The sequence below is a fragment of the Podarcis pityusensis genome, assembly GCF_964106645.2.
Source record: "Podarcis pityusensis genome assembly, chromosome: 1".
Classification (NCBI taxonomy): domain Eukaryota; kingdom Metazoa; phylum Chordata; class Lepidosauria; order Squamata; family Lacertidae; genus Podarcis; species Podarcis pityusensis.
Window position 1 is genome coordinate 51,597,596 of NC_138028.1, and position 25,948 is coordinate 51,623,543.

Sequence of the window (25,948 nt, forward strand, 5' to 3'; positions counted from 1 at the left end):
AGACTTCAAAGAAGTGTGACTAGCCCAAGGTCACCCAGCAGCTGCATGTGGAAGAGTGGAGACACGAACGTGGTTCACCAGATTACGAGTCTACCACTCTTAACCACTACACCGTACTATACTAAGTGTGTTAATATTTATAACCCATGATAGCTTCTGGTGGAGTGCAGGAGTGCGCTCGCCAATACCACCTGGATAGTGCTTTAAGTGTTGTGGAGGAGGCCCTGCTCATGGTTCTGCCAATGAGCATGGCTTGACTGGCTATGAAATGAGCAGGACCTTCTCTGTGGCTGCACCTCAGTTCTGGAATTCCCACTCAATCAAGTTATTGCACTTGTCCCCAACACTGACATCCTTTCTCCGACAGTTAGAAGCACACCGGCTTATTCATGCCTTTGGTGAAGAGGGTATGGATGACTCATTAATCTTCTCTGCTGCATTAGATATGGTGTTCGGTATTTCAACTTTTTTAATTGATACATTATTTTACACTCATTCTGTTGTTTTATGATGTGGTTTTATTGTTGCAAGCTGCTCTGGGCTCCTTAGGGAGGAAGAGAACAACAGCAACAAATGATGAGGAGTGTGTTTTCAAACTTGCCCACTGCTTAATTCCTTCTATGTTTTAGCTCTCGTTCCTCCACTTCCATCTGAACTAGTATGGCATTATCAAGGAATCTTGATGAAAGGTTCCAGAAAGCACACATAACTTTCAGATGTTGCTAATGTACAGGATGAGGGTGAACCAATGGAAGCTTTATGCATTCAGGATGGACTTGCATGTAGTGGGCAGCGTAAATGCCAGCAGAGTGACAAAAAGCCTATTCAGAATGAAGTTACCCCAGAAAGACATAAAGCCTATTCAGAATGAGGTTACCCCAGAAAGAGCAGGCTTGCAAAGTGGAGTGTGTGCCTCTTTAATTTAGGCCTCCTCCTGGACTCTATGTCCAAAGCAGTGGCTAAGTGTATGTTTTATCAGCTGCCACCAATCTGCCAACTGCACCCCTTCCTAGAAGACAGAGATCTCGTCACTGTGGTGCCATGCCATGGTACCCTCCCACCTAGACAGCTGCAACATACTCTCCACGTGGCTGCTCCTGAAGGTTATTCAGAAGCTGCAACTGGTCTAGAATGCAAACACCAGACTGATTTCTACCAACAGGCATGGGGAGCAGATAATACCAATCCTATGTGAGCTCCAACGGCTGCCAGCTGGTTCCAGGCCAAGATGCTGGTATGGACATCTTAATGTCACTCACAGCCTGGGCCTGGAATATCTGTGGGGACCATCTGCATATGTATATTGTCCTCCCTAAAGATACAATGCAGCTAATCTCCTGGTGGTTCTATTTTCTATTGAATTGGTAGCCACCACAAAAGTGCTTTCTGGCTGGAGGCCCACAGACTGCAGAACCAATTGCCTACAGAGATCTTCCAGATTCAGGACTTTGCCTTTTTAAATAGGCACTAAAAGCAAGTTTATTTACCCAATAAGCTTTTTATGGTTAATGTGCCAATTTGGTAACTTAACACACCCACACACCACCTTCCGATAGTTTTCTTGGCATTTTAATCATATGTTGGTTTGATCTTCTCTGCTTTGAGAATAGTTGTATTTTCAATAGTTGCATTGAAAGGCACAATACACATTTTCTAAACAAAATAACATCACATTTTCCCTCCCCCCAAAGAAAATGTCCCGTGGGAAAACCATGGCTTTTCCCACCGGACAGGGTTCCCATGGGCAGGGACAGTACCTTCTGCATAGCTGCGCACAGCACATCATTGCCTTTATGATATGGAACCTGGACTGAGCCGAGAAACTTCACCCGGTACTGGTCCACCCAATCGCTACTCTTGCTTGAATCTGAAAATCAGAAGTCCAATGAGAAGAATCCGATTCACATAGATATCCTACATGACGTAAAGTTAGGAGGGAACAGACTTCTGGTTGCTCTAACTACTGACATAGCTGTCAGGGATGGGACACAAGTCGTGAACATCTACACTCCTTCATATGAGAGATAATTTGTACACCAGCTTTGTCCTTTCCCCTTCCACTTTGAAGAGTGTCTGAAATGTCAGCATTTTCTCAGGAAAAGTCCTGGTTTACAAGACAGCTCTGAGCCAGGACTGAAGTGCACAAGCACAGAGCAGGAATGGGTACAAGTGGCCAGATATGTGTGAGTAGCAGAGCCATTGATGGGTTGAGTACCTGTCATATGATCTGGATCCTTGGTGACCTCAATTGCGTAGTAAGCAGGGAAGATGCCCCGGTCCCCTGTCCTCATATTATAAGCCTCATACCAATAGTCTTCTGCCTGAACCTCCACCAGCAGAGGGTCATCGACCTCCAATTCCAGTTCATCTTCATGACGAGGCACAAACCTGAGGAGAAAACCATGTGACTTAGCTAACTAAAGCTCTGAAGATACAACCCCATCATAAGGTTCAAGAAAGAGACCCGCAAAAAATGATGTATTGGGGTCAAAACCAGACGAAAAGTGCCTGCATGTTGGCACAGATGTTATTTCTCTAGGCTTGGCTTAGCAAATAACTTCTCACATGAGTGGTGCCACCTCAGAGGAGCTGCTCATGGAAGACAGAAGGAACTACTTCTCCATAGTTAACTCCCTCCCCCCGCAAAAGTATCTACTTCAAACTGCCATATGCTGTTCCTCAGCTGCTACCCCACTGAAGACGCCACGATGAATGTGCAATGTTAGCCGGCAGTATCCTAGGCTAGCCACACAATCCTAGGATACAGAACAAGGCTAGAACTCCATCTTGTTGCTAAGCAGCTACCTCATGTATGTGAAAGCTTCACATACAGGCCATGTTTCTGGAACAAATAGCCCATGCCAAGAACCACAAGTTAAGGGAAGGGTCGTTACAAACTACCTACCTAGAATATTTCAAGAATCATCAAACTTTTCTTTTGGTTTATGCCTGGTTGGAGCTATTGGTGAGAAAGGCTCAATAAATCTAAGGAATAATCAATCCTTTGATAGAACCAAGGGAATGAATGTTAGAGGAGCTGTGTTTATTCTCTGGATTCAGCTTTGCAATGGTGAGGGCCACTGTGAGGAAGACTTCTTGGTGACTCAGCCAGGCATAATGGATTTTGGGTATTGGTCCAGTAATTTTCAAAGCCTAACATTACGAATGGAGTTTTGTGTGCTTTTGGCAACTCTTTTGCACCCTATAAACCAAGCTAACAGGGATATGTTATTTGCATACGTAAGGTCTGAAAAACAATTTCTCCCCTAGCTTAACAAATCCTCACAATCAACATCCAATATAGGCAACCCTGGATGTTGAATTGAAAACCTTCCATGGGTGAGAACCCAGTTCCAAGCATGTTTTTCTATCTGTACCACAAACTGAGATCCATAGATCAAGGCCACTGAAGACACCTTATGCCTTAGATGACATCTCTGCAATTCAGGTGGTCACAGGTTTGGAAAGCACCACTGTTTGGGTGGATGGGAGGATTCTGGGGCAAAAGGTTTTATCTGCACTCACCTGAAGACTGCTCGGTGTGTCTGCTCTTGCTCCTCCCCATTGATAATACAAGAGAAGAGACCAAATGATTCAGCACCTGGAAATGAAGTGGGGGAAAATACTATAGCCACCTAATAACTCTCATCTTCAAGCAATGAAGTCAACTGTTTTCTGGAACCTGTTTTGCCAAATCAGAAGTGCCCAACAATCATCTTAACTGCACAGCTTCCTAATATCAATTGGTGGGCAAAGATTCTCTGTGGGGAGTGGGAATTCTATGCATGAGTAGCTGCTCTCATGTAGGCACCCTCAATGGGACAATGCGTTACAGAGAGGAATAACCTGACCAATGATAACATTCTGGGTGGGTGTGTTTCATTGTTGTAAGTTCTGATAGGAGCCACTATTTCACAGCATATCCAGTTGGGAGAACAACATGGTGTTGTGCTCTCAATAAAGTTAGCCAAAGCTTTACCCTGCCAGCCTCACCACACTTCCTGCAAATGTGACAGAAATTTATGGGTTCCAAAACTCAACATAATGTAAACCTCAATTCAATATAATGTAAGATAAAATGGAGGCAACAACATGTGACAGTAGCCCAAGGATTTCCTGCAGGAATCCACTAGAGAAAAAGCCAGTCAAAAAGGTCTGGCATATTTTGGCCTCTTAATGGGCATCTACATGAAAACAACCAATTGGCTGAGCTGGTAGCTTCTTATGGAGCAGATAAAAGGACTGGAAACATACTTCTTTTCCTTCAGTTTTGGCAGTGATATGAGGAATGGATTGTTCCCCATAAGTGTGTATACTCCTCTCCCTGTCATCTCTGGTAAGCAGGTTTTTTGGGGGCGTTGAAGTGTTTCTAAAACCCTGCTGGCCAGAGGTGACAGTGGGACAAAAGAAACATGTGTGGCAACAATACCCATGTCATATTCCTTTCAATAAATTGCCCCAAACAATCTTGATTTATTGAGTTCTGAGAAAGTATTATGTCATGGCCATACACTTATGTTTAGGGAGGTTTTGTTCCTCAACCCATTCAGACACCAGCATGAGACTGTAAACTAACCTTCACCAATCCAGTTCCCTCCAGATGTTTTGGACTATAGCTCCCATCAACCCAAGCTGTCACAACCAAGTCATAGTCTAAAGTGTCTGGAGGGAAACCCAGTTGGCAAAAGCTGCTCTTGAACATATTTGACATTTTCTTGAACTACACATCCAAGTTGCTCTAAGGTCTTCTGAGGTCACCTTTGGTCTTAATAAGATTGTTTTTCATGGAACTGTCTCTTGTATTGACCAGCAACTTCCTTGTACCCACCGCCCCGGCACTGGGTTTTAATGCCTGAGCAAGTGAAATCTGCTATGATATGCTGTGAAATTTCAGGTCCCTCCACCCACCCACCCACCCCCCGCTCCAATACCAATGCTCATACTGGAATTTTCCCCAGCACTCACTGGAGGAGCGAGACCGTCCGCTCATGAAGACATTGAGGAACTTCTTGGAGAAATGGATGTCTGCCTCAGGGGTGGAGTCCTCAGAGAGACAGACAGAGTCACGTTTCAGGGCGTCCTCCTCATACTCCTCCCCAATGGCTGACTCATAGGGTGAGGAGACACAGTTGTCGTAGACAGTGGCTGAATCGCTCTCGTCGCTGTAACCTGAGTAACACTGTTTCAGGCTTACGAGTTCCAGCTGCACGTCCTCGTCCACCACAAGAGTGTATTTGACTGAATCGTAGGAGAGGGCACTGGTGTCGGAGCTCACGGATGCCCTCTGGCGGCTATGACAGGGCCGGTAGCCGCCATTGCTGCTGCTGCCATACACAGTCCTTGGTGCGTTCATTTTGTCAGGTGAGGACAGGTAGTCCAGCACTTCATCCTCCTCGCTGATTGAGGTGTTCGGTTTTCCTGCCAGTTGTGGGTAGCTGGAAGTGTCTATGTCAGAGCTGATGGACATCCGGTTATCACTGGACTGTGACATGAATGGCTTCTCAGACTCCAGAGGGTCAGAATTCTTTTGCACTGGTGTGAGGTAAATCTCCTCAGTAGCCTCCAGCCTCACATCTGTCTGGTAGCGAATGCGGTCCCGATAAGCTTCTGGCCCCCGTGTCACTACTACAACGGTGGGGTTCTGTGGTGGGGGGCGGTTGGCAACCTGCTGTTTCTCCGGTGCCCGGGACGAGGCAACACAGGCTGGAGCGATCTGTGTAGCAGCCGTACGCCGGCACGGGCTCTCCGTGGATGTGCCCCGATCTTTGGTGGAGGTTGTGCTGTTTTGGTGAGTGACCTCATCACTCAGGCAAACGTGGTCATGGGGAGGGGTCTGCTCACCTAAGGGTGGGTAAGGTGGGGTTAGAGAATTTATGTCAGCCAAAGGAACGAGGGCAACAGTGTCTGGGTACATCTCAACACATCTTAATTCAGAATGGTGGCAAATGCAGCTGTTGTGAAGTCCAGTCACCCAAGGGACTGAATCTAAGGAGCTGAGAGGAGCTGTTTCACTTGGCGGGGCCTCTGGGACATTACAACATTCAGGGCCAATAATAAGCAGAGTTGGTATACCAAGTCCTAAGTATTACCATTCACACCCCGAAGTTGTTATAAAACCTTCTAACTCGAATGGCCAATCTTTGGAATTAGTAAGTTCAAAACTGGAACAAATACGAAAGGAACTAGTTTCCAGGGACCACAAGGATCTTATGAGAGGAAGGAAATAAATGTAGCACACTAAGCAGATTGCTCTGTCAGCACAAGCCTTTCTGCTTGCCTGATGGAAGATCTGCTTTCTCCTCCTCCCATGTCCTGTTCCAGACAGGGGCGTAGGAATGGGCCCAGGTTCCATCATGGAGGGGGGGTGACAAATTATCAAGGAACAACTACTGCCATACTAGGGCGGTTCATAAAAAACTTTTTTTTTTTAAATGCCTGCTCCAAAGGTCTTATCTTACTACACTAGGGATTATATAGCTATACTGTATATGAAATTTCATGCATATCAGTTAATATCTTGACCCTCCTCCACGAAAATAGCTGTTTACTTGGCTGTTTTTCTATGTTGTGAAGGCTGAAATTTCAATTCAGTGGAGCACTTACTGTTCCCAACCCTAACCCTGAAAAGCCATCTAATTAGACTTTAATTTGATTCTGACATGTTTTTAGGAGGTAATTTAATTATTGTTTGATTTTATACCAATGTTATGTATCTGATGTTAGCCACCCTGAGCCCAACTTCGGCCGGGGAGGGTGGGATATAAATAAAAGTTAATTAATTGATTAATTATTATTATTATTATTATTACTTATTATTATCCCTTTGTAAGAAAATATGAAATAACGTAAAACCATTTTTGCAGGTAAAAAAAAAATAAAAATCAAAGGTGGGGGGTGACGAGAATCTTTCCGCACCTAGTACCACCTGACCTTCCTACACCTCTGGTTCCAGAGGTTTTCTCCTGACTTCCACACAGCCAATTTTGTGGGAGTGGGGAAAGGAGGAAAGCTCTGTTGCACCAGTGGAAGTCCTTGCCCAGGTTTCTGCTCGCAGGGCTCATTAGTTAAATCTTGCCCTCAGGGCCGGATTCAACTAAATTATTGTGCAACAGAACTCTCCTCCCCACGTTCCCTAAATCTGCTCAGGAGGGTTGGGAGAACCCTCAGAACAGCATTCAGCAGAAGAAGGAGAGATTGGTATGTCCATCAAGCAGAACAGTGTAGAGGAGGATGAGGGGGCAGATCATTCCACTGGGCAAGCAGAAATGCTTTCACTGACAGAACTTAGTTTTAGCAGGACACTGGATTCCTCCCCAAGTGTTGTTATTAATTTGATATCTCCCCTTACTTCAAGGACTCCAGAATGCTGTTCATGTTGCTTTCACTTCACAACGCTGTGAGGAAAGTTGGGCTGAGAGAGTTAATTTCTCAGACCATCTATTGAGTGCCTTGTCTGACGGGGCTTTTTGAACCCAATTCCAGCACTTGCACCCAACCTTATCACACTAGCTCTTCTGCCACAGATTGTCTTGAGCTGATGTAACAAGAGCCACACTGTGCGTTGGTCTTGGATTTTTAGAATAAGCCTGTTCTGAAGGGGAGCAGGCAGGAAAAGTCAAACCCAACCCCCCCATGGCTCGTGTGCCACCAAGTCAATTAATAAAACTATAGCATCCGTTTCAAGATGCAGGCCAAAGTGAAAACACATTAGAAGGATGTAGTGAGAAGGTCCAAGCGCCAGAGAATGTACCATCATGCAAAAAGGGGGAGGAAAAAGATAGAAAGAGAACCAGTCGCTGTACAGAGATGAACTCACCAGTTTTCAGAGGGGATGACGACCGGGACACTCGCTCCTGCCAACTGTGCTTTTTCCCCAGAGAGTTGTTATTCAGAGTGTCCTGAGCAAAAGAACAAAGCGGCCTTGTAGCTGCAAGGGTAAACGGCGCATGGCACAAAGGGGGCCCCATCAACCCCCCCCCCCAACTCCAGCCTATGGCCCTGCTGCTTCCCCCTCCCCCCTCCAGCTATTGTCTGTGTGCATTCATAGGGATTCAACAGCTAAATCCATCTGTTGCTGCTGCAGCCGCAGATGCCAGAACCACTGTAGTTCAGATCCACAATGAAGCAGTTGAGAGAAAAGGGAAAAAGGAGAGGAGATGGAGCAAGGCATGGGGACTGGGGTCGGGGGGAGAAAGTACCCCCCCAAGCCTTTGTCAGAAAGAAGCAAAATGTCACATTTCCAGGTACCATTCACTTGTGCTTCGCTGCTGCAGGGAGACTAAATCACACAAATGCTCTCTCTTTCTCTCAGGGGCTCATCCACACTACTGTTCATTCTGTTTCCAAGCAGTTTTGCCTTTGCCCTGGAAAACTCTCTCTTTAGTGCTAAATCAGAGCAAACAGCACTCTGCAGAAAAGCTGACTGCTGTTTGTTCCGATTCAGCGCTGAATCACAGGATTTCCCAGGGGGAAGTGGCAGGGCAAACGTAAATGTGGATGAGCCATTGTTCCCATTAGTCAAAGAATTTCAGGCATTCTAACACACTGCTGCCACAAGGGGCTGAGTTGCATTCTACAGCGTAGCTCCTGGCATTTCTCCATCCCCTCCAAAGCAGCAGCCCAGAGTGAGTCAAGGTGGTGCTCTGCAGAGGTTGCTGGATGATGACTCCTATTATCTCTTAGCCAAGTTAGTTGAATGATGAGACTTGGGAGTCCCAACACCATGGAAGGCACCATGTTCGCTATCAATCCGGTAGCCAATTAATTGGGATGGGGTGGGGAAACATTCAACACAATGACATCTCAGTGTGCATTTGTCTCCCCAAACTTTACCAGGGAGATTCAGTTTCTGGGTGGGAGAAGAGACACAGGTTGGCAGTAACCATGTATCCATTGTATTTCATAAAGAGTCCCTATCAAAAATAATATTATTGATTGTATAAGGCCATGGAGCAAGGCATTCACTGAAGTACCAGACATTAAAGCACACTTTTATGAGAAGGGTGTATGCTTTTTAAAGGTGCACAGCCTATGAAGCATAAAATCCTATAATTGAAGAGTTGGAAAGGAGCCAAGGGCCATGTAGTCCAACCCCCTGCAATGCAGGAATCACAGCTAAAGAATCCCTGACAGATGGCCACCCAACCTCTGTTTACAAATCCCCAATGAAGGAGAGTCCACCTGTTGAGGCAGCTCTTACTGTGAGAAAGTTTCTCCTTATGTTTAGTTGAAATTGCCTTTCTTGTAATCTGAATACATCAGTTTGAGTTCCCCTGGTAGAAGTAGAAAACAATTTTGCTCCATCATCCATGTGACAGCCCTTCAGATATTTGAATATGACTATCATAATTCCTTGGCTATCATGAATTAAAGGATTCTGGAAAGCCTGTGCCCAGTGACGCTGCCATGTGCTGTGTCCCCTAACATCTCTAGCTGCCTCAGTCCCTTTTGTGTCTCTCAGGGAGCTACTCCCAGAGGCTGCTTTGGCTCACCCACTCGTGCTTCAGCCCTGGTACCACCCGACTCTCTGCCCATCTCTCTACCAGGGAGGTCCTTGCTTTCCCAGGGCAGAAGTGGAGGAGAATGTTACAGGAAGCAGCTTCTGAGAAGGCTCTTCCTCTGCTGCTAAGTTAAAAAGCACTGTCTCCTGCAAAAGGGTATCTTGAACAGGCCCCCAGGGCCACTCAGTCCTCACAGGCCAAGCAGAAGGAAGGTGCACCTTGAACGCTAAGCTTGTAGAAAGGCAGCATATAACATTTCTAAATGGATTCAAGTAAGAAAACTACCATATGTACAATGGGAGAGGCAGGGGCAAGGAAACATACTTGCACCGATGGTTAACAAAAGGCATGCATACTTTCTGAATGAAAACAATGAATGTAAAAGCAAACTTCTGATGGACTCCAGAACAACACCCCCAAATTTCTCTAAAAGCCATTTCATGTGTCCCCTTGTTCATTTGCTGCTCCCAGTTCCCATTTTGCTGAATTTGCTGAAATTAGATTATTATTTTTTCTATGTTAAATTATTTCCTCAGCTGCATTTGCCCAAGCCTAACTTCCCTCTGCAGCCCTTTGGAATCTTTCATTTGCTCCTCTCAATATCCCTGTAAAATAAAATTAAACCTGCAGCTAGAAGCTTCCTAGGCCTTGGAGACTTAAAGCACTGTTTCCTAGCCATTTTGGTTCCCTGGCGTACTGCTGGATTGCAGTATGAAAGGAATGCCCCGGGACCTGCATGAAGCAGTACATAGAGGCAGGAAGAGAAGGGAGGGCAGTGGGATGCACTGTCCCAAGAGATTGTCTTTTCTGCAGCCAACGAAAGAGAGAGGCTGCCACTAGCTGCCAACGTAGCTTTGAAAGCTGCTCTTGTGCTGGGGCAAAGGAGCCCATGTCCCCATCTGCCTCTGCGTGGCTCCCGGTGGCAACTGCACAGGCTTCAAGCTGCCTGAACAGCAACCATTTCTGCCAATGCATGTCCAGAGGAGGGGCTAGCAGAAAAGGAAGCAGCTTCTCCCCCAACACACACACACACACACACACACACACACACACACACTTCAGATGACGAGAGACTGGGATTATGAGATCATACACTTGTGACAGGAATCAACAGAGTTCTTTGGAGGCATTATGCAACCATCTCAATATGGTGATTGAGGGCATTCTGCATGATGTGCCACAGACAAAAGACTCGAAGCTCTCATGATCTGGAGAGGGGTAGGGCTCCCTGTTCCTGAAGAGCTTGTAACATAGTTATTCCTCCACCCATGATACTTGACACTAGTGGTACAAGGTCCTTCACTCAGACTGGCCTTGCTGACTCTGCAATTTCTGCTGCAGCTTGTTGGGTGTGTTTGGAGATAGGAACATTGGCCAAGAGTTGCTGGAAGAAGACACGGCATCTGGTTTCATGAGAGGGAATTACTAAGAAGGGAATCACATTCAGCGCAAGAGCAGTGCTGTAAAGTCTGAGGGAAAGGGATGAGCTGGAAGCTGGATGCTTATCCTTATGCCCTTTTGACAATCCAGTCGCTCTGCACTGCAACACAGTGATGCTTCTGATGCAGTGTCAAAAGATCCTTACTGCACCAGGACATTTTGACACACTGCCCAGCAAGCATATTCCTTTCGAGCAACCGAGTGTCTCTAGCAGGGAGAGAGATTTGGATTTAATGGTACAATTATCAATGGTAGCTGACATGAGATAAAGTCTATGAAACACCACACAGAGAACGCTGGAGATAAAACTTTGCACATACATTAGAAAACAAAGATATCTGTTGTGATCTTTCCGATTTATTAGATTACTTGAAAGGGACTTTGGAGGAGACAAACGCAGCATCCAAGAATTGTAATGTAGGAGGTGAACATATGATTATTATGAATGTGAAAAGGGGACTGTAATGAGAATGAGCAATTCTAGCCGACTGAGGAAAGAAACCTCTGTATGAACACACCTTTCATCTGATGTTGCCTTGGGGCTTCTTCTCTCTGCCGTATGTGAAGCAGCAACCATCATTCGCTTCAGACAAAGGTGGACCTTTTCCCAGGTTTTCTCTAACTTATTTGACCCTGTCTTCATTAGCCTTAATTCTTCATTTTATACTACAATTTCACTGGTATTATTATTATTATTATTATTATTATTATTATTATTATTACTTATATACTGCCCTATACCTGGAGGTCTTAGGGAGGTTCACAGAACAAATATGCTGTATTTTTGTTTTAATGATGTTGTTTTTAAGTTGCGTACTGCTTTGAGATTTTAAAAATATTAAGCAGTTTCTAAATGCTATAACATAATAAAATAAAACATGCTTTCTTATAGCACTCTCAGAACCAATCTGACTGGTGCCATGGAATCGGGGAAATTATTATTAATTCTAAAAATGTACTAAACAGGTGCAGGTACAGTACAGAAGACAGCGAAGATATAAATATGTTAAGAACACATTCCTTGTTATTGGATGCTGGGACGATAAGCATATCAGCAATATTGGCCCATAAAGTGTGTAAACAAGGTTAAAGGATAGATCTAAATAAATAAATGAAATTGGAACTAGGATTTCTCTCCACAGGATTATTTCAGCACCGACTGCCATGCATTTGTGTGCCTGAAAGTATTTTGTCTGAACAGATCAGTCATACATATTGCTGACTGATGATGCTATGTCCGGAAGCCAGATCTGGGGAAGTCTCATGAATGCAGAGAATTGCACTGGAACTAGCTTTGAAATGCCACAGTTTGGACCATGGCTGTTTCTCTGTCTCCTTGCCAAAATTAATGTCATATTCCTCCAACCCATGTGTGAAGAAGAAAACGGTAGTTGGCAAAGTGAGACTCTGCCCAGATAAAAATAAGATCTTGTGATCTGGGTTACAGCTCTTATAGGCCTTTTCAGGAAATTCCAGGCCTGAAAGGGTTACTTGCAGACTCCAGCTCTCAGTGCCAGCCTTTGCACCCCCCCCCCCCCCAAATCAGATATATAGCTGGACTGACAGAGCAGCAGAAATAGCTTGGAGAGAGGTCTGCTGCTGACATAGCTAAGTGCCCTGGAAACTCCTGCCTGTTCCTTTGGAAACGGACAATCTTAGCATCCAGATTTTGCCATTATTGTTGCTCCTGAACAGGCAAAACCAACAGGATAAAAGGAGAGTTTAAGTCAGTCTGGAGACATATTCAGCTTTCCCTCTCAGGGAAAAGTACATTAAAACAGCAAGTCAAGGCACCCACAGAGCCTGCTCAAGGCAGCCTGGCTGAGGAAGAGCCCATGACGTAAATTGCCACCTTTATTATCTGGGAAATTACTCATTTCTGTTGGCTCTTCCTGGCACTAGGTGTATGGGGAGGGGAGCAAGTGAGATCACCGCTTACTCCAGGCCATATTTAACTTCTATGAATATTACTCACCTAGTTCATAAACACCCCTACAGCTATTTAATTTTCATTATTCCCCCAACACCTATGGCTGCTTGTACCTGCCATACATAGCCTTCTGTGAATTCTTCTACCTATCCACTCCCACATGCAGAAGCGAAACACGGACAAGTCAAAATCACTCATCACACTCACACCTGTGAGGACTGCCCTCCCCACACAACCCTCTTCCTGCACCCAAACTTGAAACTCCTTCTCCAAGGGAAGAGTTGGAAACAGAAAGAATTTCTTAGCTAGTAGGAGAGTGGGGGACTCACCTTAGAGGACTGCATTATGTTTTTGGCCTGCCTTGGCCTAAAAAAAAACCCTTTTCTCACACACTCTCAGTGAGCAGCATCATAACCCTCACCACCCTGCTGTTTTTGCTCCCCAAGACCACTCTCATTCTCCTGCGGCAGTAAGCTTGTATTAACATTACTCTGGTGATTTAGCATCTTGGACTGGAAATCCCACCTCCCCTCTATTGAAAAGAAATAAACATAATACATCAGTATGTGTTTGAAGGGATAGTATGCATGCACAAACCACAAGAATAGTATTTTTGTCTCCTTTAAACATACAGTCTCTCTGGCCCAACACCAGGGGCAGACCTTTGAACCCCATCCCAAGATCAAAAGGTTTCTGGAAAAGGAGATTCTGCTTTTGTGGACGACAACAACACCACACTCGCCTCAGTCTGGTGCTGTACCAAGTACCCAGACAGGCCCACCCAGCTCATTCACCCTAGTCTTGGTAAAGCAAGCCAGATCAGCTCCTTCATCCATCATGAAGGGATCAGTCAGATTAGTCCCTTCATCAGCCCCTATACCAGGGGAGGTGGATCCCTGTTGGTTCTCCTGGATCTCTCAGCAGCTTTAGATACCAGAAACTATGGTATCTTCCTGGAGCAGCCCTACAAACTGAGAGTGGGGAGCACTGTACTGTGATGGTTCTGCTATCTGCAGAGTAATTTTTGACTCATCATCAAGCACCTATCTTGTTCCCCCACACTTTTTAAACACATATGAAACTGCTGGGTGAGAAGATAGGCATTTGTGGATGGCACCCAGCTCTATTTGTTTATACCATCTGAGTCAGGTGAAGCCCAAAGTCTGGCAGCCATAAGGGCTGGATGAGAACCAATAAACTGAAGCTGAATCCTGACAAGATGGGATGTGGTTCCTATGCCCAGGAACAGGGTAAGCAACCTGTTCTAGAGGGATTCACACTCACTGATATGGAGCAGGCAGTGCTCCTTGATTCTAAGTCGAGACTTGATGTCCAGGAAGGCAAGGTGTGCACATGCCCAGCCAGGGCTGCCACCTTGCCCCCATAATTGAGGGACACCAGGTCCCCATGGCATCAGCATGCCCCACGGCGTGCTTGTAGTGTGCGCACATGCCTCATGGTGTGCTGGTGTCACTCGCACATGCCCCAAGGTGCGGGCACCCTGTGGCTTGTGTGTGTGATGCAAGCATGCCTCATGGTGTGCACGCATGTCATCACAGAACTTTGTGGGGTCCTGGCCCTTCCATCAGAAATACTGAGGGAGCTTGTGTCCCCCCCCCCGGCACCTATGCGCCCCGCCACAGCTGGTTCACCACCTATGGCTATTCCTGAACTGAGATAACTTACGGTAGCTACCGTTATTCATGCTCTGATAGACTCCTGACTGAATTACTTCAATGCCCTCAACACGGGGCTGCCCTCGAAGAGTGTCCAGAAGCTGCAGATAGTGCAAAATGCAACAGCTCAGCTGCTGTATGGGATCCCAAAGTGGAGACGTATTACAACTATTCTTTGGGAATTGCACTGGGTGCCTGTATACTATCAATACTTGTTAGGACACCTTTCCCAGTAGGTCCTGCTCAAGGATTGTGGTCCTCATCATAATGGCTGTCTCTGCAGGTGCATCTGCTGTGAAAATTCAAACACGGCTATTCTTCAATCTCATCTTGTTTGGTTCTAAGACAGAGCTCAAAACTGCTGGCACTGAGTGCTAAAGCCAACAAATGGGGTATCTCTTGCAGAAATTTCAGGGTACAGCCGAGTTACACATGGTCCTGGGCACCAGAGAGAATGTTGCAGGGTGCATGAGACTATGACAGTAGGTGTTTTCCAATTTTACTCTCCTATAGAAGTTGGAGGCGCAGCTATGATGAGAGTGGCTTTGGCCCACCTGGTACTTTCCAGGTATTCTGGACTACAAGTCCCATCAGCCCCAGCCAGTATGGCCAAGCTGGGAGTTACACCAGGTTGGCAAAAGCTGGGTAAGAGGGCTCTATCCTTGTCCCCTTTTTCTCCAGCCCAAGCCATTCAGCTCTTCAGCTGGAGCTTTAATAGCCTCTATTGTCAATTGCATAATGGTACCAATTCCCAGCCCCCACCTACACACACACACACACACACACACACACACAGAGAGAGAGAGACATGGAGTCTTCACCATCTGCTGCACAGAGCAGCACCTGCCTTTCGGTGCACTCTCCATTGCTAACGTCACTGTGAAAATCTTCTTATATAGTAAGTGGAGCCAATATCCCAGAACAGCATACGATTAAAAATAGTCTCTTGTTGCATGTGGAACCCTACTTGCTCTATAGACTAAACAACAGAGAGGCAGATAAAGAGATTGCAGGTGGCTAGCCTGCGAACAGTTACAGCACGGAGCGCTGAAATCTACACTCCTGCTCCCGGATGGAGGAGGGGTGCTGCAGATATAGGGCAGTTAAAAACTCTTTCCAGTATCACGCTACATAGCCAAAATGGACTGCTCACACATTTCCTGTTACTTCTAATAAATGCTCCCTTTTGAATACTTTCAGCAAGTTCTCTTCCCACTTCCTGGTAAAATTGCTTCCCATCGTAAGTGCTCTTCCTTACACCACCATCGAATCATAGTTGGAAGGGACCCCAAGGGCCATCTAGTCCAACCCTCTACAATGCAGAAACATACAGGTGGCCTTTATGGGGATCAAACCCACAGCCTTGGCATTATCAGCACCATGATCTAGCCATCAGAGCTAACTGGAATATTTTGTCTCCTTTAATGTAATGAAGTGTGGTACAGTCTGCTAATGCTACTATAATTCCATTAGTCCTTAAGGTGCTGCAGGATTCTTTGTGTTTACTTTAACAGATTAACATGGCTGCCCCTCTGTAATTTTGGTTCTTCTGTGCCCACATTGTTCTTTTCTGAGCAAATCCCCTTTGAACTAATACTAAGTTATTCTGACCAGTATCCCCAGGTAGGTGTCTAATCTTGTTCAGGGGGTATATCTTTCCTGACAATGGTTCCTAGGGCGCAACAGGTTACAGACAACTCTGGCGTGGCCAAAGATGGCCTCACAATTCTCTGGGCCAAGTCCAGAATCTTGGTGCTTTTTAGAGCTTCATTCCTTAGGCACAAAACAATGCACCATTCTATAGCCATTCAACAGAAGAGAAGATCACCATGGACCGAATGCATTATAAACCATTTCGACGCAGGATAAATTAAACAACAAGGCACCAGTATACATGCCAAGAATTTCTAGAGGAAACTTGGCATTTATCATTTGCGTGACTCATTTGAGGACGGGAATGCACAGAAGAGATGTTGTGGAATGGTTTGATACTTCCCAGGCAAAAGGATATGGAAGTGTTAACTTCCTTACCTAGGAGTAAGCCCCACTGAGAATGCAGGAGAATGAGCTGTTCCTTTCTTTCCACCCACACCCTCTTGCACACACAAACACTGCACACAGCCTCCCTTCATCAGCAGAGCTGTTATCCCAGCCAAACGTCTTCCGGTAAAGGGATTAACCACTTCCAGCATGTTATCCCTATGGTCTCATTTCTGGGGAGGTAATTCTCGCTTCCCCAAAACGGTGTCCATTCCAAAATGGATTCCCTGCCTTCTTAACTCATTAAAACTTATTCTAATCCACAGTCTGTTGGCTATCAGACTCAGAACATATTTTGAACAGAAATAATGTTAAACTCTGAGCATGTTCAGAGTACATTCCTCTCACAGCTAACAGGTTCCCCCCCTCCCCACACACATGTGCACACACCACACAATCTTGGGATTGTACAGCAGCATTTCCTACTTAAAGACTATAACGTCTACAGTGGTTTGAGCCCCAGAACATCTCAATTCAGAAATAAAGCACTGAAACCCAGTCTCCCCACCCCTGCCACCTTCTAATCCCAGAATCTACCACTGACTCTCACAATCTTTATGGAAAGATGAAGCATGCAGAGCTCCAAGACACCCCAAAGGCTCTCTGGCAGCTTTCCCCACCAATTAGAGCACATTCTTGCCCATAAGCAACACAACTATGGGGGGGGGGGAATGTGAGGTTTGAGTTCAGGGAGGTGAACATGCTTTCTTTGCTTTGCAGACACTGACTTATTTCTGCAGGGGGAAACTATCAGCTTTCCTCTTCTGCTTGATAATGACTGGGAACGATCACAGAGCAATCCAAAACATGTTTATTCAGATCTAAGACACAGTGCTTGTCTTATTCCTACCCTGCCCTCTCCTGCCCTCCTACCCACCTCACCCCCTTTCTCGCTTGAGGGACTCACCTGCGTCCGAGGCACCTGTGGGAAGAGATTGAGCGTCGTGGGCCGCTTGGGTCTGTAGGTGTCCATGGTCACTGGCGGGGGCTCCTTCTTGATGGGCTCAGGAGCCGTCCCTTCATCGCCTGGGGTGTCCCCAGTAGCATCAATCAGGTCTAGCTGAAGCATCTCTGCCTGGAGCCGGCTGGCCTCCCCTCCACCCACTCCCAGAACGCCACTGGTCTGCAGATTCACATGGCTCTGCCAGGATATAAAACAGGGACGGAGGGAGGGAGAGAGTGAGGGAGAGAAAGAATGAGAGCAGTAATAAGGCTAGGAAGCAGAGGAGGGTGGGTCAGGCAGTCGCAATTCATCAGCAGCAACCGTCTCCTTGTGAAAGGGCATCAAAGCTCCAAATCAAAGCCACCTAGAAGAGAAGCTGTCGACTTGTCACCGTATCAAAAGCTCTTACAAACCACTCCTCGCAGCAGCCCTAACAAATAATTGGGACACCGTACTCCCACCCCCTCCGTTCACTGTGTAACAAATAATTTCTGCAGGACAAAGTCAGGGAAATACAGATAAAAGTTCTCAGGTGGTAAACCTGTGCCTGGACTACCCCACTTTGGGATGCAGGCAGAGGATCACGTGATGGGACTGCTTCTTCATCCAAAGAACCCCTGAGTAAAGAAAACTAGATACTGAGGAAAGGGTTCTGACGTAGCCTTCTCAGTCCTATGCTTGCTTTTCTGTATGCAGAGATTGGGTGCAATCGCCAAAGTCTTTTTTTCCTGGACACTTGCCCCCTTTCCACCCCCTTTTTAATTTCTAAAAATAATTTTGCCAAGCACATACAGCAGAATGTGCACAAGTTTAAAGTGCATACTGTATACAATGAGGGAGTCATTCGACCATGAACCTCCTTGTTCATGTGATATCTTTTAAAGTGAGGCTACTTGCCAGACGTTTGACTTACCCATAGCCTAGGTTGCCCAAACAAAAAGGTTTCCAAAACTTAGCTACAGATGCTCTTGCTATTCTGTCACAATTCTAGCAACTAAGCAATCCAAACTTGGGTTTTGGGTAGATTAGGAAGGGGAAAACTGTAAACTTCTAGATGCTCCAACTCCCGTCAAGGATGATGGGAGCTGTAAGCCAGAAACATTTGGAGGGTCATAGATTCCGTATCCCTGGTGCAGAGGGCAAGTTCTAGAAAAACAAAAAATTGATCCTGACCTCAGCTGCCACCTACTGGAGAGTGCCTAGTAGGTCCATATTTAATCAATCAATGTACAGTCGTACCTTGGAAGTCGAACGGAATCCGTTCCAGAAGTCCATTCAACTTCCAAAATGTTCGGAAACCAAAGCACAGCTTCCGATTGGCTGCAGGAAGCTCCTGCAGCCAATCGGAAGCCGTGGAAGCCCAGTCAAACATTCGGGTTCCAAAGAACGTTCACAAACCAGAACACTCACTTCTGAGTTTGTGGCGTTCGGGAACCAAAATGTTTGAGACACAAGGCATTCGGGATCCAAGGTACGACTATTAATTTTCTATACTGTCCTTGATCTGGCAATCACAGGGCAGTTTGCAACATAAAAATACAAAATAAGAACACCAAATACATAATAAAACCAAGAGAAACCAGTAACTCCCCCTCCCACAAATTTAAAGGGCCACAGAATGTTAATCAGCCAAAGGCCTGTGTGATGGGACGATGAGCTGCTTGTGTGTAAAATCCTAGTCCCTCAGAGTTTGGTCAAGTTTGCAAACCTCTGTCTGTAACGGAGCCCCTTAAACATGGCTCCGTCAGTCGCTGGCAGATTCCGACAGTGGTTGCTTTCGGAATCGCTTCCAACATAAAAGCTCCTTAACGGAAACACGTCTTCTGGACTCTCTGCGTGACAGTTTCCGGCGAGGAGTGGGTGTCCCTACAGGAGGTCCTGAAACCTCCCCACTGTTTTCGCTGGAAGTGTCTCTGAGCCATCCCTCCAGCTCCCTTTCCCTCAGCTCAGCTCCTCTCCCCCTACTGGTTCCCTCTTCAGCTGCTGAGTCTCTCCCAACCTGTGTGAGCCCTTTCACTTCCCTTCCTTCCGATGGCAGTTCCCTGACATCCACCTCCCCTCCAGGGCCCCCTTCATCCCCTCTCGCCCCCTCCTCTACGGGCGGTGAGGAGGCAAAACCCCGGAATGAACTTCCTTCATCTTCCGATGTCCCGAACACTTCTCTCCACCTGTTGCGGTTCCTGGTCTCGAAGTACTCCTCCTCCTCAGAGTCCATCTCCCCTTCCCCTTCCGATTCCGAGAATCCTTCCAACTCCTCCTCCTCATCGGTGGTCCCAAAGTATTCCCTCCGGAACCTCTCCACAGGCTGAGGTTTCCTTGGGAACCTTTGATGGAACGTTTCTATCAATACCTCGTCATTGATATCTTCTGCCATTACCCAAGTGTTTTCTGACTCCGGTTCTCCTTCCCACGCTACCAAATACTCCACCTGATCCCCCTTCCATCTGGCGTCGAGGATTTCTGCCACATGGCTGCTGCATTCCCTTTCTTCTATGACCGGTCCCTGAGTGGCCATCCCTTCTCGTCCCCCCTCATACGGTGACAGTAACGACCTGTGAAATACTGGGTGCAGTTTCATGTGGTTGGGTAACCGGAGCCTGAAAGCCACTGGGTTGACCTGTTGAATGACCTCAAAGGGACCCAATCTCCTGGGTCTTAATTTCTTACAACCTCCTTTGAACGGCAACCCTTGGGTTGACAGCCACACCCTATCTCCCACCCTTATGGTTTCACCTTCCCTTCGGTTCTTGTCTGCCTGCCTCTTGTATTCTTCCTTCGCCCTTTCTAAGTTGAGTTGGAGCTGACGATGGATTGCTTCCATTTCTTCTACAAAATGCTCGGCTGCCGGGACACCCCATCTCTCCCCTTCTCCCCCTGGGAAAGCCCTGGGATGACACCCATAATTAGCCAAGAAGGGGCTCATCCCTGTGGACACATTCTCGGCATTGTTGTAGGCAAATTCCGCCAGCGCCAACTTTTCTACCCAGTCATTCTCTCTGTCATTGACATAACACCTCAGGTATTGCTGGAGGACCCCGTTTGCTCTTTCCGCCTGCCCGTTGGTTTCAGGGTGCCGGGCAGTCGAAAAGTTGACCTCCACCTGCAGTAAGCTCATGAGCTTCCTCCAGAACCTGGAAGTAAATTGTTTTCCTCGGTCTGAGACCACCCTCAATGGCACCCCGTGCAACCTAAAAATGTGTTCTACAAATAACTTCGCTGTCTCTTCCGCCGTGACTGCATGCGAGCAGGCTACAAAGTGGCACATCTTTGTTAGTAGGTCTACCACCACCATGATGGCTGTTTTCCCCTTGGACTTCGGCAGATCAGTCATAAAATCTATCGACACTGCCTCCCAAGGTCGTTCTGGGGTTGGTAAGGGTTCTAATAGCCCCGCCGGTGCCCGCCTCTCCCCTTTGGCTCGCTGGCATTGCTCACACCCTCTTACATACTCCTGTACATCTTCCCTCACCTTAGGCCACCAAAATTCCCTGGTGACCAACCACATGGTTTTGTGTTGTCCAAAGTGCCCCGCCGTGGGGCTGTCGTGCAACTGCTTGAGTACCCTCCCCCTTAAGTCTCCTTCAGGGATATACAGTGCCCCTTTGTAATACAAAGCTCCATTTCTTTCCTCGAAACCCCCTGGTTCCTCTCCCTCACCCCTAAGACCTCTGAGCTTATTCTGGGCGTATTCATCATTCTCTGTTTCCTCTACCAGTTCTCTTTGTCCCACCAATGCCGCCCCACACACCCAGCGGTCCTCTGGAATGACATGTCTCTCTTCGGGTGCTCCCTCCCCCTCCAAATATTCAGGTTTGCGTGAGAGAGCGTCCGCCCTAATGTTCTCTGGGCCTGGCACGTAACAAATCTCAAAGTTAAATTTGGAGAACTCCTGGGCCCATCTCACTTGCCGTTGGTTGAGCACTCGTGCCGTCCTCCAATACTCTAGGTTCTTGTGGTCAGTGCACACTTGCACCTTATGTTGTGCGCCAATTAGCAGGTGCCTCCATCTCCGGAACGCCTCATGAATGGCTAGTAGTTCTCGGTCATACACCGTGTAGTTCCTCTCGGATTTGTTCAGCTTTCGCGAAAAAAAAGCACACGGTCTCCACTCTGACTCCTCCTTCCCTGGCTGCAGAAGCACCGCCCCAATAGCTCTGTCTGATGCGTCAGTTTCCACTCTCATCGGTTTTTGTAAATCCACATGCAGGAGTTGTTGTTCCGAGGCGAAGGCCCTTTTTAGTTCCTCAAATGCTCGCTCCGCCTCCTCAGTCCAAACGAACTTCTTCTTACTGCTGAGACAGTCCGTAATGGGCGCCGTCAGGTGGGCAAAGTTTCGGATGAACTTACGATAGAAGTTCCCAAATCCTAGGAACCTCTGCACATCCTTCCTTGTTTTGGGTGTTTTCCATTCCAGCACCGCCTGGACCTTGCCGGGATCCATGGCCAATCCCTTGTCTGACAGGCGATACCCCAGGAATTCCACCTCCTTGGTATGAAACTGACACTTCTCCAGTTTCACCCACAGCTGGTTGGCTTGCAGCCTGCTCAACACTTCTCTGACGTCTCTCACATGCTGCTCCTCATTCTCAGAATACACCAACACGTCGTCTAAGAAGGCCACACAATTCTTGTAAAGCAAAGGCCCCAGGACATGGTTCATAAACGATTGAAAGCACGCGGAGCCTCCTTGTAGGCCGAAGGGCATAACTAAATATTCAAATGCCCCCAAAGGGGTGAACATGGTGGTTTTCCATTCATCCCCCTTCCTTATTCGTATCAGGTTGTACGCCCCCCTTAGGTCCAGTTTAGTAAAAATCTTTCCCTTCCTGACCCTTGTCAAAATGTCGTCAATCCTGGGCATAGGGAAAGCCACTGGTTCTGACACTGCATTTAAGGCCCTGAAGTCACACACAAGCCTCGGCTTGTTCGTGTTTTTTTTATCCACAAAAAACACTGGGCTGCCCCCCACCGCCCTGGACTCTCTGATGAACCCTCTCTTCAGGTTCTTGTCAATGAACTCTCTTAGCTCCTGCATCTCTCTGTCTGACATGGCGTACAGCTTGCCTACAGGGAGCTGTGCCCCAGGGAGTAAATTTATTTGACAGTCAAAGGGTCTATGCGGGGTTAGTTGGTCAGCTTCCCTTTCGCTGAAGACGTCGCGGAGATCTGCGTATTGTCGTGGTACCTTCACGTTCTCCGTTACTTCAGTCCCTGCTAGGGTGGCTTGGGCCCCTGCCAAACCCTTTCCCTCTTTGCAGTGTTCTAAGCAATGTGCTGAACCAAAAGAAACCACTCTCTGATGCCAGCCCACCAGCGGATCATGTAACGCTAGCCAGCTCATCCCCAATATAATGGGAGCTCCTCCCAAGGTGGCCACATTAAACGCTATCAGTTCGGTGTGCCTTGCCACCTTCATTATCATTGGGACGGTCTGCAAGCTGACTTCTCCTCCCAACAGCTCCCTGCCATCGATCGTGGTCACCTGCAGGGGGTTGCTTAAAGGGATCGTCTGTATCTGGTGTTCAGCTGCAAACTCTTTGCTCATGAAATTGCAGGAGCTGCCTGAGTCCAACAGCGCCTTTATCTTTAGAGGGTGTCCGTTTGGCAGCTCTAGCGCCACTTCTATCACTAGGGCGGGTTTAGGAGGTTCTGGCGTGGGCACTTTCACTGCTCTTTGGCCTGGCTGCTGTGCCCCGACGGTGGCAGCCAGGCGTTGGCTTTTACTTGCTTCGGTATTTCTTCCTCTCTTCCCTCCACAGCTCCTACCATCCCTTGCCATTCCTTCCTCTGGGGGCAGACTCTGGCAAAGTGACCTGGCTGTTGGCAGAGATAGCATTTCCGGGCGCCTTTTCCCTCCTTCTTTCCCCCCTCACTGGGCTTTGAAACTGCGCGCGCGCGCGCTGTTCCGATTTCCATCGGCTCTGCCGGCGGGAAAGTTGGCTCTGGAATGTCTGGAATGCGGAACTCCTTCCAACGTTCCCCCTTCCCTTCCCGCCTCTCCAATGCTCTCGCCTCCTGGCGCGCTCCTATGGTCAGCGCTGATTTGGTCAGCTGGTCCATAGACTCCGCCCTGGGCGCCCGGGAAAGTTCGTCTTTCACAGCCGAAGAAAGCCCTTCTTCAAAGAGCATTTGAATGGGTTCCGCCGATAGATCCCACCCCAATTTATGGATCAACATGGTGAACTCAGTCCAGTACTCACGGACAGATCGGCTCCCCTGTTTGCAAGCCATTAACTGTCTGCGGACCACTCCCTGTTCAATATCGCTGGAAAACATCAGATCCATGGCGCGAAAGAACTTCATCGTGTCCTTTAGGACGTCACTATTCGCTGCCATCAGGGGTCTAACCCAGTCTCTCGCCCCCTTTTCAAGATGCCCAATCACGAAAGCCACTCGTGATTCCTCGTCAGGGAATTCATCAAACTGCAGATTGAGGGCATATTGCATCTCTGTCCGAAAGCCATGATAGTCTTTGGGCTCCCCCCCAAACTTCTGCACCAATCCTGGTACCTTTCTGACGAGCTGGGTGTCTTTCCCCTTTTTGTCTGCATCCTGAGCCCTCCTCTCCTCAAGCCTCGCCGTCTGCAGCGCTAGCTGGACCTCCAACACCCGGTACCTTTCTTCCAGGCTTGGACCCGCTCCAGCTCCTGCTTCTCCGGTTCCGGCTGGGTTGCTCATGATGCCTTCTCCTGCACAAGCTGCTCACGAAGACTGTCGGAATGCTGTGATGGGACGATGAGCTGCTTGTGTGTAAAATCCTAGTCCCTCAGAGTTTGGTCAAGTTTGCAAACCTCTGTCTGTAACGGAGCCCCTTAAACATGGCTCCGTCAGTCGCTGGCAGATTCCGACAGTGGTTGCTTTCGGAATCGCTTCCAACATAAAAGCTCCTTAACGGAAACACGTCTTCTGGACTCTCTGCGTGACAGTTTCCGGCGAGGAGTGGGTGTCCCTACAGGAGGTCCTGAAACCTCCCCACTGTTTTCGCTGGAAGTGTCTCTGAGCCATCCCTCCAGCTCCCTTTCCCTCAGCTCAGCTCCTCTCCCCCTACTGGTTCCCTCTTCAGCTGCTGAGTCTCTCCCAACCTGTGTGAGCCCTTTCACTTCCCTTCCTTCCGATGGCAGTTCCCTGACAGCCTGGTTATAGAGAAACGCTTTTGCTTGGCGACTAATGATATGTAATGAAGATGCCAGGCGAGCCTCCCGGGGTGAGCATTCAAAAAATGCAGAAAAGGCCCGTTCTCGTGTTGCCACCATCTGGAACTTTCATGGAGCAGGCACACGAATAAGGGCCTCAGATGATGAGCACTGGATCCAAATCAGTTCATATGGGGAAAGGCGGTCCTTGAGGTATTGTGGTCCTAAGCTGTTTAAGGCTTTATAAGTAAAAACCAACACTTTGAATTGAGCCTTGAAACTAATTGGCAGCCAGTGCAGTCGCGCCAGGATTGGTGTAATATGCTCAAACTGTCTTGCCCCAATGAGGAACCTGGCTGCCAAATTCTTTACCAGCTGAAGTTTCTGAACAGTCTTCAGAGGCAGCCCAACATGTTGCAGTAATCTAATGAATATGAATAGCTTAAGGAAGTAACGCCAAGGCAATCTGGGCACGGCAATTTTTCCTAACTCTTGTTAGAACTCATAAGGAATTCAGTGGTAAGCAAAACCAAATCCCCAAAGTGTCTCCACTGAAATGCCTATGGATCATTCTGAAAATGTAAATATTATACACTGGGTCGCTCTATGACACAGGAAATATCTTTCTCAATGCCTTTCTGTGGTAAATGAGGAATCTTTAAGGTAACAAGAGCTTTAAGTTAACAAGAAAGAAACCATTTGTACAGCTGTACAACCATTTTTTAAAAGCCCCAGAGTGTCTTAAAACCAAAGAGCTGAAAGGAGACAAAGATACACTGATTTTAACTCCTTGGAACCAAACATACCCAGACTACCACCCGTACACTTCATCTCCTGACACTGTTCAGAACACATAAGAACACATGAAGGGAGCATGTGCTCCACAGAAAAGTCTTTGCAGAAGACACAGATCCAGGTAATTCAAGCAAGTGAGCCAAGCCCCATAATATGCTGGAAGACAATCCCATTCCTTCTGGGTCAATAGCCACACTGATCTTGAGGGAAATTTCTTTCTATCATCAATATGTTTACTAGCGAAGAAATGAGCCAAAGTTATCCGCCACATATTCCTAAAGACCACTTACTGCACTGCAAAGCTATAGCCACAAAATGGCTTCATTTGCATATAGTGCTCAACCAAACCATGATTTTAGAGAGTGCAAGAAAATGTGCAGGTACCTAGAAAGAAAAGCCTGGCTACTTCGCTTCTCCCCTGATCCTTCTTCTCCTGCTGCGTTATCCTGAGTTAATTCACAGACTCATGATTTGTCTCCCCCAAACACTCT

General features: G+C 47.3%; 1 protein-coding gene across 4 annotated transcripts in view; it reads right to left on the reverse strand.

Annotated features, from left to right (window-relative positions):
* The window catches only part of MAPK8IP1 (mitogen-activated protein kinase 8 interacting protein 1), a 66,160-nt gene that overhangs the window by 6,526 nt on the left and 33,686 nt on the right, over positions 1 to 25,948 (reverse strand). For all 4 annotated transcript variants that reach the window (XM_081001692.1, XM_081001690.1, XM_081001689.1 and 1 more), the window contains 6 exons: positions 17,494 to 17,727; positions 7,817 to 7,898; positions 4,966 to 5,841; positions 3,526 to 3,601; positions 2,216 to 2,388; positions 1,758 to 1,867 (listed from right to left, as the gene is read on the reverse strand). In XM_081001692.1, the coding sequence (XP_080857818.1) occupies positions 1,758 to 1,867; positions 2,216 to 2,388; positions 3,526 to 3,601; positions 4,966 to 5,841; positions 7,817 to 7,898; positions 17,494 to 17,655 (1,479 nt within the window). In that variant the 5' untranslated portion in view covers positions 17,656 to 17,727. The remainder of the gene's footprint in view (positions 1 to 1,757; positions 1,868 to 2,215; positions 2,389 to 3,525; positions 3,602 to 4,965; positions 5,842 to 7,816; positions 7,899 to 17,493; positions 17,728 to 25,948) is intronic.